This window comes from Condylura cristata, unplaced genomic scaffold (genome assembly GCF_000260355.1).
Source record: "Condylura cristata isolate star-nosed mole 26May11 unplaced genomic scaffold, ConCri1.0 scaffold00038, whole genome shotgun sequence".
NCBI lineage: Eukaryota > Metazoa > Chordata > Mammalia > Eulipotyphla > Talpidae > Condylura > Condylura cristata.
The window spans coordinates 36,143-52,789 of record NW_004567139.1 but is presented as its reverse complement, the minus strand read 5'-3'; the positions used below and the strand labels follow the sequence as shown (position 1 = coordinate 52,789).

The following is a 16,647-nucleotide window of genomic DNA, read 5'->3' as shown; positions in this document are numbered from 1 at the left end:
GCGCTTCCAAAGGTATTTTAAATTTCCATGGCGAAACCTAAATTCAGAAACAAAGGTGGGTATGAATGAACACAATCTGAGGACACATTGGGGTCACGAGGCCAAGTGTCAGGTTTTGGTCAAGGCCACTGGCTTCTGAGTCTCAGGGCCCCACAGGTGCGTGGCAGCCACCCAGGGCTCTTAGTCCTGTGCGTTGGTCGTGCAGTGTCTTCCGATGACGACAGAAGAGACCGTGTCTGATCCTGAACCTGGGGATGCACTGCACTGAAGCCAAGTAGCCACGATGCACGTTTCAGCACGCTGCCCTGTGAAGTTCACCATCGGCGCTTCCTCCACCTTTCATCCGAGTTTCCCAAATCACAACCCGACACCAACTTAAGAAGTATTTTAACCATCTGCAACGCATCGATGCAGCCAGGCTCTGAAAATAGCAGCTGTGGCCACACACCGAAGAACAGGCCTTTGTGAGCAGAGTGAAAGAAGCTGTTTGTCCTGAGTTCTTCTTTTCAGCCTCAGACAGAGCTCCCCGCATTGACTAGGGCAGTGTCTATAAGTGGAGCGCAGAGTCAGAGGAAGGCAGGAACCTTGGCTTGCTGGTCTTTTCACTGCTGAGTTCTCAAAGCTCGAATTTTCCCAAGAAGGGATGAACTCACATGAAGGCAGGTAGTGGGGCTCACTGCAAAATAGGCGGGTGAGCGCCGGCGGGGCCAGGCTCAGGAGGAAGCACACAAAATGGACTCTCCAGGGGCCCCTGCTGTTGCAACCCAGGCTGGGCCCGGCCTTCCAGACATGGCTGCACACCAGTGGCTGCTGTGCACCTGTGTCAAGTTCAGTTTTTCAAACAACATTGAACTCACCTCTTCAGCCAAATGAGCGGTGCTGAGGAAGACCAGTTTCAGAAACTCCCCTCTAGACATGAATCTAAACCACACCACTTCCTGAGCGGCCTCACACATGGAGCCGCCTTCCCAGCCAGCGCAGCACTTCTTCTGCCTTGTGACTGTCAAGGGTACAATTCAGAGTCAGAACTACAGGCCAGTTAGCGCCTGGCGGAGTGGCACGGAGGGCGTCCTTGGCTCTTCCTGACCATGTTTAATTGTCTTCTGCCCACCTTTAAGAGGCTATGGATGACACCATCTACAGCCCCTAAGCGTTCAAGTGAGCCTGAAAGCGAGAGAACAAAGGAGATTACTCAGCAAGGGCAGAGAACAGGGGGCAGGAAAAGCCTTTTTAAGTACCTAAGCCCAAAGCCCACGCCAGATGCCAGGAAGATGGAATAAAATCTGTTCCTGTTGCCTTGAAATGCTTGATATGCCAAAGGAAGGTCTTCAGCAGGTCATTTATTAGCAGATCTAGTCTTCATTTCAAAAGGAAAATGAAATGACAGAGACTCAAGCCTTTTTGCTTAAAATAACTTCATCAGATACTTTTCTGGTTCGTAAGCGTGGTGGCTGGGTGTTCACGCTGTTGTGCGAAATGTGCCTCCCTGAACTTCTTCGTCGCCAGCACACCATTGTGGTATTAAAAAAAAAAAAAATTCACAAGGGGAAGATGGGAGCTCCCTTCCTTCCACCTTATGAAGCTCATTAGGTGAGAACAAACAAGGAGGTTAGTGCAGGGGCAGTGGGTGGTGGCAGCCCCACGGAGCCTGGAGCCAGGAAATGAGAAGGGGGTGTGAGCTTTTGATAGTTAACAGGCTTGGATTTGGGGGTCAGAGTCCAAGAGGGCTCCTGCATGGCGGGTGGCCAAGGAATGCTTGTATGTGAGGGGCTGAGCCTGAACACTGAGACCACGGGATTGTGGGAAACGGGAACCTCAGGCACAAAGGGGAAGATGACTAGAATGAATGCTGTGATTGGAATCAAAGGTATCTGGGTACTCAGGATCTGCGTAGACTTGAAATAGCTGTACATGCACAGAGCACTGCGCTCTGCCCAGGCAGAGGGTCTGCAGGTAGGAATACCTCATGGCCACACGCACTCAGTTCTTGGTTTCTAAATAGCTCTCTCCACTAAAAGAAACCAGAACTCCTTGGGGAAAGGGGCTGATTCAGTCTCCAGCAGGGAATACCCAAGACAAGCTCAAATAAAGGGAACGTAGTAACTGGCTGTGGGCGCTGTGAAGGACTCCCACTGGCAAAAGGATGCTAGTCATGGACTATAATCGTTGAGGAAAACAGGAACCGGTGAGTTCATGTAAAGTTAATGAGTAAAGAGAGAGCTTCCCTTACAGAATGCCGAAATCAAAGCAGAATGGGGAGATGAAGCAATGCCACTTGGCGACCATCGTCACGGTAATTCAGTCAGGAAACGGCAGCAGACTGATTTGGGTGCAAACTTGAAGTGCAGGATTAATCTCCAGACACGGCCCCACAAAACACTTTATTTTTTTGTGGAGGGACTTCTACACTGCCTCAAGTAAGTGATCAAGGTGAACACCAGTAACAAGGTAATTAAAACAGGTCTCTCCAGACAGGAGGCGGTGGGAACACAGCACCAGCAGACCTTCCTGCCAAGACCACAGCCTTAGCCAAATTTGCAAAACAGCCTGTAATCTTCAAATGTCAAGGTCAATCGCGTAAGCCTGAAAGACTGTCCCACTGAAAGGAGAGGAGCTACTGCTACTCCATGTAGCACAACAGACCTTTTGTTTTGGTGATAAAGGAGTTCACTGCGACTACTGGGAAAACTTGCTTATTTGTGGACTTCTGCTTCTGAGGAGTGTACTTGGTGATAGAAGAGACCGCCCTGTTACAGGACTGACACATTAAGATAGTCAGGTCAGCTATCAGCTGCAACTTCCTCTAAATGATGGACTTGCCGCCCCAGGGGCTCTTTCTGCACTATATTTTTTGGAGTTACTTAAAACATTGCTGTGTCTGAGCACATTTTCATTATGTGTAATTAAAACAGCTGAGAACGCTCAAGTTAAAAATCTAAAAGGTAGGGAAGAAATGCAAACCCTGTTGACAAAGCAGACATTTATACAAAGCACATACCCAGAACACAGGCCAGCAACAGCACTGAGGCGCAGTTCACATCAGAGGTGAACCTATGCGGCCCAACAGTTCTCTTCATTGCTTCTGAGTCACAGTTTAGGGCACATATACACACGAGACAGTTTTCCTAAAATTGAAGATTCTTTTAATTTTCTAGACACAGGTTACTTGGAGGGAGCGACAGTGTCTGAAGTTCCATGTAACCAAGGTCAAGTGGACATGATCGAATCCTTCACAAAGACACAATACGATGCTCTTTACGGCAATGTTTTTGAATCAAGAATCAACTCCCAGGGGCATCTTCCCATCTTGCTTCCCACCACTGAAGGAGACCTCTAGGCAATTAACTGCCTAGACCACGTATCTGAATTCTCCCAACATTTAATGCAACCTGAGTCAAATGACATCTCATATATAATTCTTGATGCTTTTAAAATTCATGAGTACTATGAATACTCGTTAATAATAGAAATTATAAACCGGTAAGAGATTCATTGAGATTTCAAGAAAACACTTAAGTATATATTAAGGGCTTCACAAATATGAAGCACAGCTGTTAGAAAGGTGGTAAGAAGCACATTTTCCTTGGCTTGAGGTTCATGTCCGCTTGGGTCCAGAACCGCCCAGCAGCAGCAAGAGCATCTGGGAATGTTCTTCTTACGAGCCGCAGTCAGCTCCCCTCATGTCAGCGCCGTCGCACGGCCGCTGCGCGGGTGCTGGGCAGGAGAGGCTTGCGGTACTTGCACTGGACCCAAACTCGGTACATTGTCAGCAGCTTCCCCCGGTTTACTTGCAATCGGCGGTCTACCAAGTTCTGAACCTTTTCCAGGCCGGCGGTGGTAAAAAGCGTGTCCAGTTCATCTAATTTTGAAAAAACATTTATGTAGTTCCCCCCAAAAGAAAAGAAACATTATGAATGGCTACCACGCCCCTGTTAAGTGGGGCTGAGCCTGTGGCCATCGTTTATTCATTTCAAGCAGTGTTGGCTGGGCTCTTCAGTTCAAATGCTGTACTGATCAGGTATCGCCAAGTCTATTTATTTTTTGTAGAAGATTTTTATTTATTTATGCATATAAGAACTGGCCTATAGGCTAGAGGTGCGGGGGTGAGAGGGCTCACCAGAGACAGAGTGGGGAGCAGAACAGGTGGAGCTACTGAAATACACAACTGAGGGTAACAGCAGGCGAGACTGGAGAGGCCTGTGTGCCATGTGCCAGCAACCTGGGCCGGGGTCAGAAGGAACTCCTGCTGCAGCAGCTGTGAACAGCTTGATAGAGCGAGACTTTAACCCCTGAGCCACCAGGGAGGCCCCACGCCAACAGCTAGGGGAAGCCACACCATCTGGGAAGGGCAGTCTGGAACCGGAGGGACAGTTTCTCTTAAGAGTCAGCTGTCAGGGAGGAGCTTTCAAGAAGAGCTCTATGGACACATGAAAATTGTATGCCAGCACCCACATGTATGTATGCCAAAGCCATCTTTTCTTGGGCAGCAGTTCCACCGCTTTAACCGAAGGCTAAAGAAAAGTATGTGACCAACAGAGAAAGCCCAATGAGGACACCCATGGAAGGTCAAGCAACAGGAAAGTAGTTTTGGGTTCAGGGTTACCTGAAGTGCTATGAGAAATGAGTTCACTGTAAGGCAGGTACATTTAAGCCTGACTTAGCTGAGGAGGCGAAGCAGCCGCACTGGAATCTTGCTCAAAAGTCACATTTCCCAGTTTTATTTGTTTAAAGATTTATTTATTTATACATACAAGAGCTGGAGTACAGGCCAGAGATACAGAGGGTGAGAAAATTCACCAGAGACAGAGCGGGGAGCAGGAGAGGCCGACTGATGAAGTGCATTGCTGAGGGGAGCAGCAAGCGGGTCAGGAGGGGTCTGCTGTGCCATGTGGGTCACATCCCTGGCAGGGGATCAAGCTCAAGTATAAGTGCTTCATAGCACTGAGACTTAACCCTTTGTGCCACCAGGGAGGCCACGTTTCCCATTTTGGACAAAATGAGAGGAATCGCAGGAAAGCAAACAGGCTGAGGCTATGTGGAAAGTGAAGGTGCTGATGGCTGCAGGCCAGAGGAAGAGGAGTGGGGAAGGAGAGGGAAGAACCACAAAAGGCAGGAAGCGCCAGAGATTTCACTTCTGAAAGCCTGCTGTGGATTGTTTAACCTGATATTTGGGGAGTTGCTACCATAAATAAAGCGAGTGTGTGCATACCTGGTGTGAAGAAGTAAACTCTGGTGCCGTCACCTCTGACATAGAAATTTTCAGAAAGACATCGACCTGCAGGGTGGTTTGGAGAAAAAAAAAATTAGAGAAACGTTATAGCACTTCTTTGAATTTCGCTGCCAATCAAAGTGCATCAAGTTGTCCATTTCTTGGACAGAGAAAGGGATCCTTTCCTGGTTAGGTTTGGTACTGCGCAGGAACCTGTCATTTCTGACAAGGGAGGGCACTCTGAAGAGCAGCCCAAGGGGAATAATCCATCTTCAGTGCCAGGCAATACACAGTCCTCCGATGCATGATGAGAACAGCTTGTTCCCCCCACCCCAGAGTAAATGGCACACAGTTCTTGTTTAAAAATCAAAACAGAAAGGCCCGACAGGAGCCCAAGCAGTACAGCTAAGTTTAAAGAAACCCGCGGCAGCCACCTCTACCATGTGCGCGTTGCCCCTCGGCTAGTCTCTCCACACGCTGGCACCTCTTCACGAATCTGCAACCGTTTAATTCTGCTGCTCCCCCACCCCCCAAACTAACCTCAATTTAACTACCTGGTGCAAAATTGTTCTCTGCCTTAGTCTGACTCACCTACTCCCCTCCAGCTCTCAACACACAGGGCATCAGGCGTGAGCTGCCCCCAGCACTGCGCTCTTCTCTCCTGGTTGTGCAAGGAAGCCCTTCAGACTGGCAGCTGGGGCCCGCCTCGAGGATACGCCACCGTCCCCCACCAAGGAGCAGCCACCGTCCCCCACCAAGGAGCACGGACTATTTCCAACGTTTATACCGATAACAGAGGTGTGGCTTTCTCTGAGCTAAGCAGAGAAATGTTTAAGAACTGGTGTCTCTTTTCTTTTTTGGCCATGCTCTTCAACCTGTAATAGCCCCTGCTTACTTTGGGGGAAGGTCATTGATATCTTCCTTATCAATTTGCCAACAGCTCCTTGAAGACCACAGGTACTAATCACCTTTTTTAAAGCGGAGCTGAGCCATGTCATAGCGGCCGTAGTCACGCAGAAGCATCATCCCTCCAGGCTTCAGGAGCGCGCTCAGTCTACTGATGGCCTTCTGCATCCTGAGGGGCACGCAGGAAGGAATAGGGTCAGGTCTCCCAGGCCAGGGCTCCTTTCCCTGCAGCACAGCCAGGAGCCAGTGGATCTCCTCATTCTGTCAGACCAACCCCACAATCTTGGCTCTGCTTCAGCTAGAACCCAGAACGTTCACTGAACCTCACTGTGCCTGCTGTGGCATCACTGCTGCTTCCCTCATCGCCTTTCAGAGAGAGGAGCCCCAAGGAATGGAGTGATTCTGGGTCCCTGGCAGATCCCCGGCTGGGGAGTTCCACTCTGCCTGGCTCACTTCCGCCTGGGAAGCCATCCCTTTGTGTCCCTGGGGCTCTCTGAGCTGAGCCCTGACCACTTGGTGTGGGGACTGGGCTGCCTGCCCCAGGCCCAAGATCTTGACTATACAGACAGGATCATCCCACTGGTTAAAAACTGCACCTCATTCTTTGGGGGGCTTGAGTCCATATGAAGAATCAACTACAGTCACCATGTAAACTGAAGAAAATGGTGAAGTGCATCTCAGTGGAGTAACATCTTTCTGTCAGAACAGAAATATAATCTACGTATAATTTTAAAATTACATATAATTTCTAAATTAGGGCCAATCTCCAAAGCAAGGCCTCTGCCCAAAGCTTTACTTTTGTCACATTACTGTTTAAGGGACCTAAAACTTACTTGTCTGGAACAATTGCTGAAAGAACAAATATGAGGATGACGATATCAAGACTTTCCTCAGGTACTGGGTAGCTCTTGTCTTCGTCACACAGATCGTGAACAAAGGCGAAACACCGAGAGGGGTCATATGCCGAATTTGTCTGCGCAAAGTTGGAAGAGAAACACAGGTATTAGGGACTGGTCACACAGCCCCAAGAAAAGCTGGTCTTGCATTAAGTGTGACAGCTGCGATCCCCCTCAGTGAGGACCAGAGTTCTAGTCATCAAGACACATTTTTACCCAAAGGTAAGAGTCAGGAACGCTTCTCAGGAGGGCCTGTGGAATCTAGTGCCCTTTTAAAATGCAGTATTCTAGATTCCCTGCTTTATGCTGGACAGCGTTTCAGGACTAAGTTCTAGTCCTGGCTAGCCCTTATGCCCTTGGTACTGTGATGTTTCCTTTCATTGCTTGAGTTTAGGAATCTCTGTAACTCCTAGTTCTAAGTTTAAAGTGGCCAAGAGACAGGTACACAGTCCCACAGCTGCAAGCTGTGACCCCTCCCTTTGCCCTTAATCATTCAAAATTAAAGGGGCCACTCACTTACCTGGACCAACTCTACAGCTGTGGAAGAAAAATCACAACAGTAAACGAAGAGTCTTGGGTCACTGAAGTGGGCAGAAAAAACAGTAGAACAATTAGATGACAAACTGACTATCTATTCTCCTTCCCCTGTAGTGGCAGTAAACCAGCAAACGGCAGAGCACCTGCAATCAAAGCAATCACCTCTAAGCCACAGATTATTTAATTTTGGTTAAGATTAAAAAAAAAAGTGTACATTCTTAGATGCTGTGGATAAGGTGTATTTGTTGTTCCTTTCTTTATTTTCTGAGTTTTTCTACTGATGTGTACTACTTTTGAAATCAGAATAGTAACAGGAAAAAAAGTATGCGGAAAAATTATTTTCTTTATATGCCGGAGACACATCTATACACAGAAAGTAGATTTGAGGCTGCTTAGGACTGATGAGGGAGAGGAAAAGGTGGGAAATGAATACTGGGTTTCTTTTTGGGGTGATAAAAGTCTTTTAAATTTACTGGATGATGGCATACCTCTATGAAAATAATTAACACTACCACACTGTACTCATTAAATAAACTAAATTGATGAAGCTGCTATATAGAAAAACAAGTATCTTATGTTGAAAAGGGACCCAAAGGTTTACCAGATGTGGTATGAAAAAGGAAGTAAGAACCCTGACCAGAATGAAGCAGGCCTTAAGCATCACAAGAAACACACAAAAGGGTTGCCTAACTGCAAAACGACCAAGTGGACAGATATCAATTTGATGTTTCCTGGATACTTCTGGCCTAGAATTTGAGGGAAGGAAAGAAGGAAGGAGATGGTCTAACAGAATTGAAGGAGGCCATGTTGAGAGGGAACAGAATCAAGTAAAGACATGTAGAGCAATCCACTCAGGTGAGGAGCGAGGAACAAGACCTGCTTCATAGGGTACTATCTTCCCTAGGGTTCTGAAAACGATGCTGAAGGCTTTAAGTTTGATGTCAATTCTAAGCAAACAAAACACAGGAACAAGAGGATTCGGTTAAGACACCGATCTCATTTCACCAGCACAAGCAGACTGTGGGGAAGAAGCCTTCTCCGTTTTCCACAAAGAATGTGATTCTAAGAGTCAAAGCTACCATAAGCTACTAATAAGTAAAATACACATTTTAAAAAAGATTTATTTATGCATACAAGAGCTGGGGTGTAGGCCAGAGGTGTGGGAGTGAGAGAATTCACCAGAGACAGAGTGGGGAGCAGAACAGGAAGACTGACCAAAACACACTGCTGAGGGGAGCAGTGGGCAAGACAGGAAAGTTCTGCTATACCATGTGGGTCAGCTCCCTGACTGGAGATTGAACTTTGTACTGCAGTGGCTGTGGATAGCTTCATAGTGCTACACTTTAACCCTTTGTGTCACCAGGAGGCCCAAAATGCACATTTAAAAAAAAACTTAAAAAAAAAAAAAAAAAAAGCTTCATAGTGCTACACTTTAACCCTTTGTGTCACCAGGAGGCCCAAAATGCACATTTAAAAAAAAACTTAAAAAAAAAAAAAAAAAGATTTATTTATACATATAGAACTGGGATTCAAGCCAGAGGCATGGGGCGGTGAAAGGATTCACCAGAGAGCAGGGAGCAGAACAGGCAGAGTGATAAAGTACATTGCTGAGGGGAGCAGCAGGTGGGTCAGGAGAGGTCTGCCAAGCCATGCGGTCACTTCCGTGGCAGGATCGAACTCGCACTGAAGCGGCTCTGGCCAGCTCCATGAAGTGCTGCACTTCATCTGTTGCTCCACCATGGAGGTCCCAAAATGCACATTTTAATGAGGCCAGTGGCTCCTAAATCCTGTTAGTAAGTACTGTGGCCTAATCTAGCTAAATTATTTATATGGAACCTTTGAGAAATAGTGTGTTCCAGTGGAGAACATGGAACTAGAATGTCATTTCCATGAGTGGCTTGAATAGGAGACATGGGGTGAAATGACAATAAACACGTTTATATTAACACTATAACAGATTTTAAATCTTTCTAATTCTCCTGAGGACAAAGATAAGCCATGCATTAAATTAAATCAAAAGAATCTCCACATGGAGAATGCAGATATCTAAGTCGCCCATCATCCATACGTCCCCATAACGACTGTGACCAATCTGATGCAGTAAAGTTGAAAAGACACCCCTCCCACCTTCCCCCTTAGTTGTCATAAAAACTTTACAACATACTTACTTGTTAGTTTGTAAAATTGGAAAGACTGTGTTTCCCACGCCACAACCAACCTACAGACAAATACCAACTATTAATTTCAGAACTTTCCGAAGATTGAGTTCTCTGAAACTAGACAGAAAATCAGTCTGTGTAATTATTAGAGACGGGGACTGACACTGTATCCATGACAACCCTTGACTTGGGAACCCTCAAAGAGGCAGCGATTTAAGATAAGACCGTGAGCAGACACTGGTCTAGAAAAAAGGGTATGGTGCTGCAGCTGAAAATATTTTCTTGCTGAGCATTGCTATAAGATTACTGGAAAAGCATTTCTAGAAGCCTGGGCCAAGACAGTCACAAGAAGAGAACCATAGTAATAGTGTCCTGACAGAGTGCTGGGTATGAAAATAAAAACTATTTACCAAGGGCTTACTATGTGCCAAGTGCCAAACACTATTCTTAGCCACATCACTTCCACGAATCCTCGTAACTATGAGGCAGAGAGAGGAAGAAGTTCCATTCGGCTTGGGGAGGTGAAGGACAGTACAAAGTCATGGCAAAACTCAACCCCAAGGCTGACCAGCGTCCAGATCTGTTTCTTGTGGAGTGTGCAGGCACCATGTATGACCACAGGCCAGAGTCCACCTACACTCTGGGAGCTCTAGCTGGGTCTCTGTAAGACATGCAAACTCAGAAGTGGGTGTTCGCCTGTGACAGTGCAGGCAGCATCCCAATCCACCTCCATCTTACTAGAATGTGGTGGAAGGCAGGAGGCCTGAGTTGTCTTGTGACTGGGACTCCTTTCCAGATGGCAGCACACAAGTCTGAGATGCAATATGATGCTTCCAGAAAGCACCTCAGGTAATCTAGCTTTTGACTGCCAAGACCATCAGATATATGGGCTGCATTTAAGGCATTTTATTATTTTAAAAATAGAGGTGGTTTGAGGCCAACATCAGACAGGAAACACTTAACAGATAGAGGGACCTTCCCTCACCCCACTCCTAGAGCATAAAGGGACGGTACCTCGAATATTCGGTAGGTGGCTGAGGATCCAGGAAACTCCTCAGCATTTATTTCCAGCTGACTGAGTTTCTGAGTTATAGTCTTCTCCACAGGAGGCGATTGTGTCTCATATTCAAGGCTGTTTGAAGAGCACACGTGCGGCTCTTCTATTATTAGACCAGGTCCATCCTCATTGTTTCTGCCTTCGCATATTTCACTCTTGTTCTCTGAGAGCAAATCCTTCAAGTTATCTGGGTTTTGGCTTGGTGCCAGTTCTGGAAATTCAGTAAACAGCCAATGTCTGTCCTTGAAAAACCCATTTTCGTGGATTTTGTAAAAGTCATTCCAATATTTGTGGGCATTGGTTTCATAATCAACTGTAATTAAAAAAGAAATTTAAGAATCATCTCTATTTGTATCTAACGTCAACGATCTATCAATGTCACTTTATAACTAAAGGTATCCTCAAGTAAGTGCCAGTTTCAGAGCTGGAGGGACTTCTGAGGTCATTCAGTACCATCATCTATCCTTGTACTTGAATTCCCTCTCTATCTTCTTCCCAGAGATCAACTCCCAAGTAACTTACTTACCAGCCCACCTCCTGTATTTTCGGATTGCTTTTCATTATTAGAAAATAAAACAAGAATAAAAAACTTTAAGTACAGCAGTGAAAGGGTTCTACTACTTTTCTGGACCAATTAAATAAAGGGCAATTATCTTCCCTTTAAGTCTTTTTACAAACCAAATGCCCCACATTCTTCAGTTTCCTGTACGAATTCAAGTTATGTCACAAACAGATCTTCCTTAAACAAGTCCTAGTATATGGCTCTTTAGAGTGTGGAACTTAGAACTGAATACTAGTAATGATTCCAGAAGTGGAATTGGGCTAAAAGAAAGAAAAAAAAAAACCTAGAAAATGCTGATAAGATGGGAAAATGTCTTCAGATGAGAAGAGTTTGGTGAGAGACAAGAGAGATTAAGTAAATGTTGACAATTTTAAGGCAAATTGTTATTTTAGGGGATAAAGGCAGTACTGTCCTTAAGTTTTCTGTACTTGGCAATACTGAACCTTACCTAATGTAGCAGAAAGAACAGAAACCTATGAAATTGGATTTTAGCTCTACCTTGCTATTACTGCTTACCTTTGGGCAAGGCACTTAATATCCTGTGGTCCAAGTTTCTTTAACTGCAAAAAGAGGATATTGGACTACATGATTTTCAAAATCCCTTCCAACTCTAACTTGCTCTGTTCTAGTCTCTGTCAAACTATGCAAGGTGAATACTTTGTAAGTGGATTCTTCTAGTTGTACAAGGCTCTTTCAGTGGCCATTACTCTCCAATTTCTAGTCTTGCCTTTCAACTGTATCTTAGGAATGGACCCAGGATGTCCTAGTTTTTGGTACTTAAGGATATTTTGCAGAGAAAACTCCACCTTTCCAGATAAGGTCTCTTTCTTTGGTCAGACTTATCCATGCTGTTCATTCCATCTTTTTAGGCAGAAGAATCCCTAAGTCCTCATGGCCACGACACAAGGAAAGGCCACTTGTCAGTCATTAGTTTCCCCAACAATATTTAGATGACCTGAATACAGCTTCAACGGCAACGTATAATCATGCACCAAGCATAGTGTCTAAGACAATCGTGTGGCAACAGAGACCAGTCACATTAACTTGGGTCTAGAAATGACAAGTGAAAATTCAACTACTACAAAATAAAGTCAGTTGCCTTCTCCCAAACAACACCAACCAACCCCCAACTATCCTCTATGTGCGCAAGATTTTATGGTACAGACTTTCCATTCTTGGCCAACCGCCCCCCCCCCCCCCCCCCCCGTTCAACCCCTGCTCGGTATTCGCGCAGTTACAGAGCATCCAGGTTCTCTGGCCTCTCCCGGAAAGCGCGCCCCGCAGCACGCTGGTTGCCGAGGCCACTGAGGGCCGACCTGGCGCACCTTGCTTCTCCAGGCACACCCGCTGGGCACTGTTCTCTTGGACTTTCCTCTCCGCCGCCGCGGCCTGCTCTTGTGACCACTCCACGTTGTCCCTGGGAAAATCAAACAGGCAACTTAGGGGCCTCACGATCCAGCTGCGGGCAGGGTGAGTGGCTGGCCCAGGGGAGTCTCTCCCCGCGGGAGAGTGTCTCCAGGAGGGCGGCGCGACTCATGGGCGGCAAGCGGGGCCTTCCGGGGGGGGGGAGGGCGAGGCGCCGGTCGGGCGAGGGGCAGAGCAGTTACCAAGCGTTGTGGTGGAAGACGCGCGCCGGGTCGCTCAGGAACCGGTTCCCAAACTGCTGCCTTTTCCCGCCCACGGAGGCGGCAGAGTCTCCAGGACAGGAGTCAGCCATGACACCGGAGCCGGAAATGCGTTTGCTAGCAACGCGAGATCTTCCCGCGGGACCACGCCCTCTTCCGGAAGACGCGGGTTCTGGGCGGGAAAAGACGGAAGCTGGCGCGGCGGCCGTAGTGCGTTTCGGTGTAGCTCGCCCCGGGCTGCTGGGGCTGGCGTAGCCCCTGCCGGGACGGAGCTCCCTGGGCTGGGGGACTCTGGGGTTGCGCCCGCTTCGTGTTTTCGCTGAGAAGGCGCCGGTGGACGGGGGGGCCGGCAAGACAGTGGGCGACATTGACGCGGGTCACTGCTGGCATTCTCTTGCCGGTTCCCCGGTTGCCCTTAAGTTGTAAGACAGGAAAAACCATAGAGCTGATGGTCAGAAGAATTGAGGAAGGTAGCAGCAGGCTGATGAAATAGGGCAGTGGGCCGGCACCCGTGCTCGTGGCCTGAGAAACTACGAAATACTCCAGCTCTACGTGCACACCTGCGTCTTCACCTCAGGGAGTGGTGCGTGGAGGCTAGCAATGCTGAGGAAACGAGGACGAGTGTTCTATTTATAGGCACCTACCTTTTTGAATTACCCGAATTTGTTAGCAGGTATTGCAGTCCACGCAAATAGTTTACTATATTGATAGGGTTTAGCCTATTTCTTAGTTCTTATCAAGTGATTCTCAAAAGAATCTAAAGATTATACAGGCAGCATGAGACTCGTTGAGAAGACTTCCTGAGTCATGATTACCGTTTAGAAGAAGTGGAAGGGCATAGTTATTTAAGTAATGCAGAACTGGACCTATTTAAGTAACATTAACACAATGGGAACCAGTGATTTGTCCACTCCATTGCAGATTCTTTCCATAGGCAAAACTAAAAGGAACAACTGAGAAATTTATATCTTCTCCACTAAAGAAATGGGAACAAGCCCTAAATCTAAAAACACGTGAATTAAGACAATAAAAAACTCGTACTTTATTGGAAGACGAAATACTTCTGTGATTTTCATGGTGGCTTGAAACATTTCGAACAAAGCCTTTCCAAAAAACAAGTACAAGTTCTCTTTTCTCAAGGCCACCAGTTTGCAGATAGCAGTGGTTGATTAATAATTCTTTTCGGCATCTTGCCCTCTCATCTAGGTGCTTCCTAGATCAACAGTTCCACTATATAATTTTCTTGCACAGCGCTCATTCCGTCTTCACTTGAAGTTATGTCAGTTCTTTATATTTGTCATTTAAAATGTCAAACGACTTGGGTCCTTTTTATGACATATGATAAGGGATCTTAAACTTAACTTTCCCCCCATATTTGGGGGAAAGTAATTGTTTTGGAAGAAATTAATACGACGAAAATAATTGTTTGGAAGAAATTTGGAAGACATGGTTCTGAACCCGAGGTTTCAGACTTACCTGCCTGCAGCTACAGCGATTCCTACGTTTCAGAGGAGTTAAGGGTCCCTCTGCTGGTGAGTGTGGGCAATGCTCCTCGCTCAGTGGATGCCACAGATTCAAAACATGAAGCGATTAAGAACTCTGGATTATTGTTTTGGGTGTTAATTGGGTACACGGGCAGTTCATTGTTTCATGCTTTTCTTCCAGTTCTGTGAAGAACAGTGAAATTCTGCTCTGTAAGCATGTATTTGGAGCTGAAATACTTGGGAAGGGATTCTGATATCCTAATTTGCTATCCTTAAAGCTTTAGTCCCAGATAACCCAATAAACTGACTCAACAACTTTAAAACAGCTTTTGAGATTTTCTTCTTACGGCAAGATGTGTGTTTATGGTAGAACATTTAGAAGCTATAAATAAGACACACGTAAAGAAGAAAATGCCCCATTCTACTCTTGGTTTAACCCATTGAACACTGGTTTACATGCTTCTGTTATTTCTAATTTATAGAAAAAACTTAGTTTCAGAATAAATTGCTTTGTACCTCCCCTTTTTACAGCATCCTTGAGGTGTAATTTATATACAGCTAAATTAATCCATTTTAAGTGTACAGTCCAATGACTATTCATTCAACTCCATTTGTGAACTCATCATAATTGTTTTAGAACAACCCCATCAAGCTCCCTCATACCTCTTAGTACTTATACCCAGACTCTTTACAGTAATAGTTTGTGACTATCACTCTTTTATTTGGTTATTCTTTCATAACATCATGTTAACGATTCTAGAATTGTTTTGCATAGCTGCATCATGATTTATTCATGATTTTTAAAAAGGATTAATTTCTAGAAGTGTATTTCTATATATAGTTTATATAAATTATCATTTATTAATTAAACTGTCATAGGTATGTCTGTAAAGGAAAAACAGGATAGGGTTTGGTATGTCAACTTAAAAATTCAGGAGGCAATTAAAAAGACAAAATGAAATTATTTGGGGGGGGTCAAAGAATTCTTAATCAGGGTATTCAGATTCAAGTACAAAATTCAGAATGTACCCTTACCAGGGATAAAATAAGAGTTTTTTATGGGAAGAAGAGAGGGACATGAGGTAAACAGTTAAAGAAAACGTTCCAATAAGAGCCAATATACTTGAGATTATTTTCGATTATACATAACTGTTTATTGATTCTCTAGAAAGGCTGAAAGGAGAACCACTGATTCTATTCTCTTGGCTAAAAGTCTATAATTGCCTGTTCTCAAAACAATTGTTTGCTTGGTGCTTTCTTAAAACAATTACCCATGTCCAGGTTCAGAGATTTTTGATCCTGTTTAAAGGTCATTGGCTCAAGTGAGTCAGGTACTGCAATTCCTCTGTAATAGCTTCCTGGCTCCAAGTTGAAATGGCTTCTCAGATGTTAACTTTTACAGGTACTACCTGTGGTTTCAGGCATCCACTGCAGGTGTCTTGGAACAAATCTCCCTCAGATAGGGGAGGGACTACTATACTTTTACACGATAAGACACTGTGCCCATTAATATGAAATGTTTATTTTCCTTTCTCAAAGGAAAAAGAAATGCAATGAATGATGTACCTTTATGACTTAGAAGTAAATTTTACGCTGTGTGTATTTTTTGAAAATAAAGTTGTAACCCACCCAAATTTGTAGTAAAGTAATACATGTTTCTTTTATTAAATGCACTAAACAACAGTGCCATAAAATTTTGTAATGGTTGAAGTCGTTTGTTTTTAAGAGTCACCCAAGAGATTGGTTTGAAGGTATATGGTAAGGAGGCTTAAGAACATCCACATTTAATTAAGATTCCTTGGGGGATGTAATATTCCCTGAAACTGAAAGTTCACTGACATTTTTTGCCTTTCTCTCCTCTTTTACAATCAATCAAAAACCGAATGTCACTCACAGTCGCTTAGCTAATGGCTAAGATGGCCCTTAGAAGCTCACCCCGCAGCCCTCTGGTGAAGTTAAGGGCGGCTTTCAATGTTTCTCTTTGCTGTGGCCCAAGCAGTTTTTTGAGCCAGGTGGGGGCAGCAGAGTGCACTTCTTGCTCTTGGAAATAACAGCAAGGGGTGTCGCTATTAATTAAGAAAGGAAAACAATCTCATGACTTAAACTTTTTTACTGGTCAGAATTTAAAAGATGTCAACATTTACAGCTGCTAAGAATGTGCTAGACAAAAGCAGGAAACCATAACTTTTCTATCTATGAAAAAGTAGTTTGC

General features: G+C 45.2%; 1 protein-coding gene across 2 annotated transcripts; it reads right to left on the bottom strand.

Annotated features, from left to right (window-relative positions):
• Positions 1-898: 898 nt before the first annotated feature.
• METTL2A (methyltransferase like 2A) lies at positions 899-13,054 on the bottom strand. Of its 2 annotated transcripts, none has more exons than XM_012733160.1 (9): positions 12,934-13,047; positions 12,652-12,743; positions 10,722-11,077; positions 9,717-9,766; positions 7,532-7,592; positions 6,949-7,088; positions 6,178-6,284; positions 5,210-5,275; positions 899-1,164 (listed from the first exon to the last, which is right to left on the bottom strand). In XM_012733160.1, the coding sequence occupies exons 1-9, from the start codon at positions 13,041-13,043 to the stop codon at positions 1,040-1,042; spliced, it is 1,107 nt and encodes a 368-aa protein (XP_012588614.1). In that variant the 5' UTR covers positions 13,044-13,047; the 3' UTR covers positions 899-1,039. The 2 variants fall into 2 exon arrangements, with proteins under 2 accessions (XP_012588614.1, XP_004693392.1); XM_004693335.2 differs by lacking the exon at positions 899-1,164 and adding an exon at positions 3,133-3,859 and having other exon boundaries at positions 12,934-13,054.
• Positions 13,055-16,647: the final 3,593 nt, after the last annotated feature.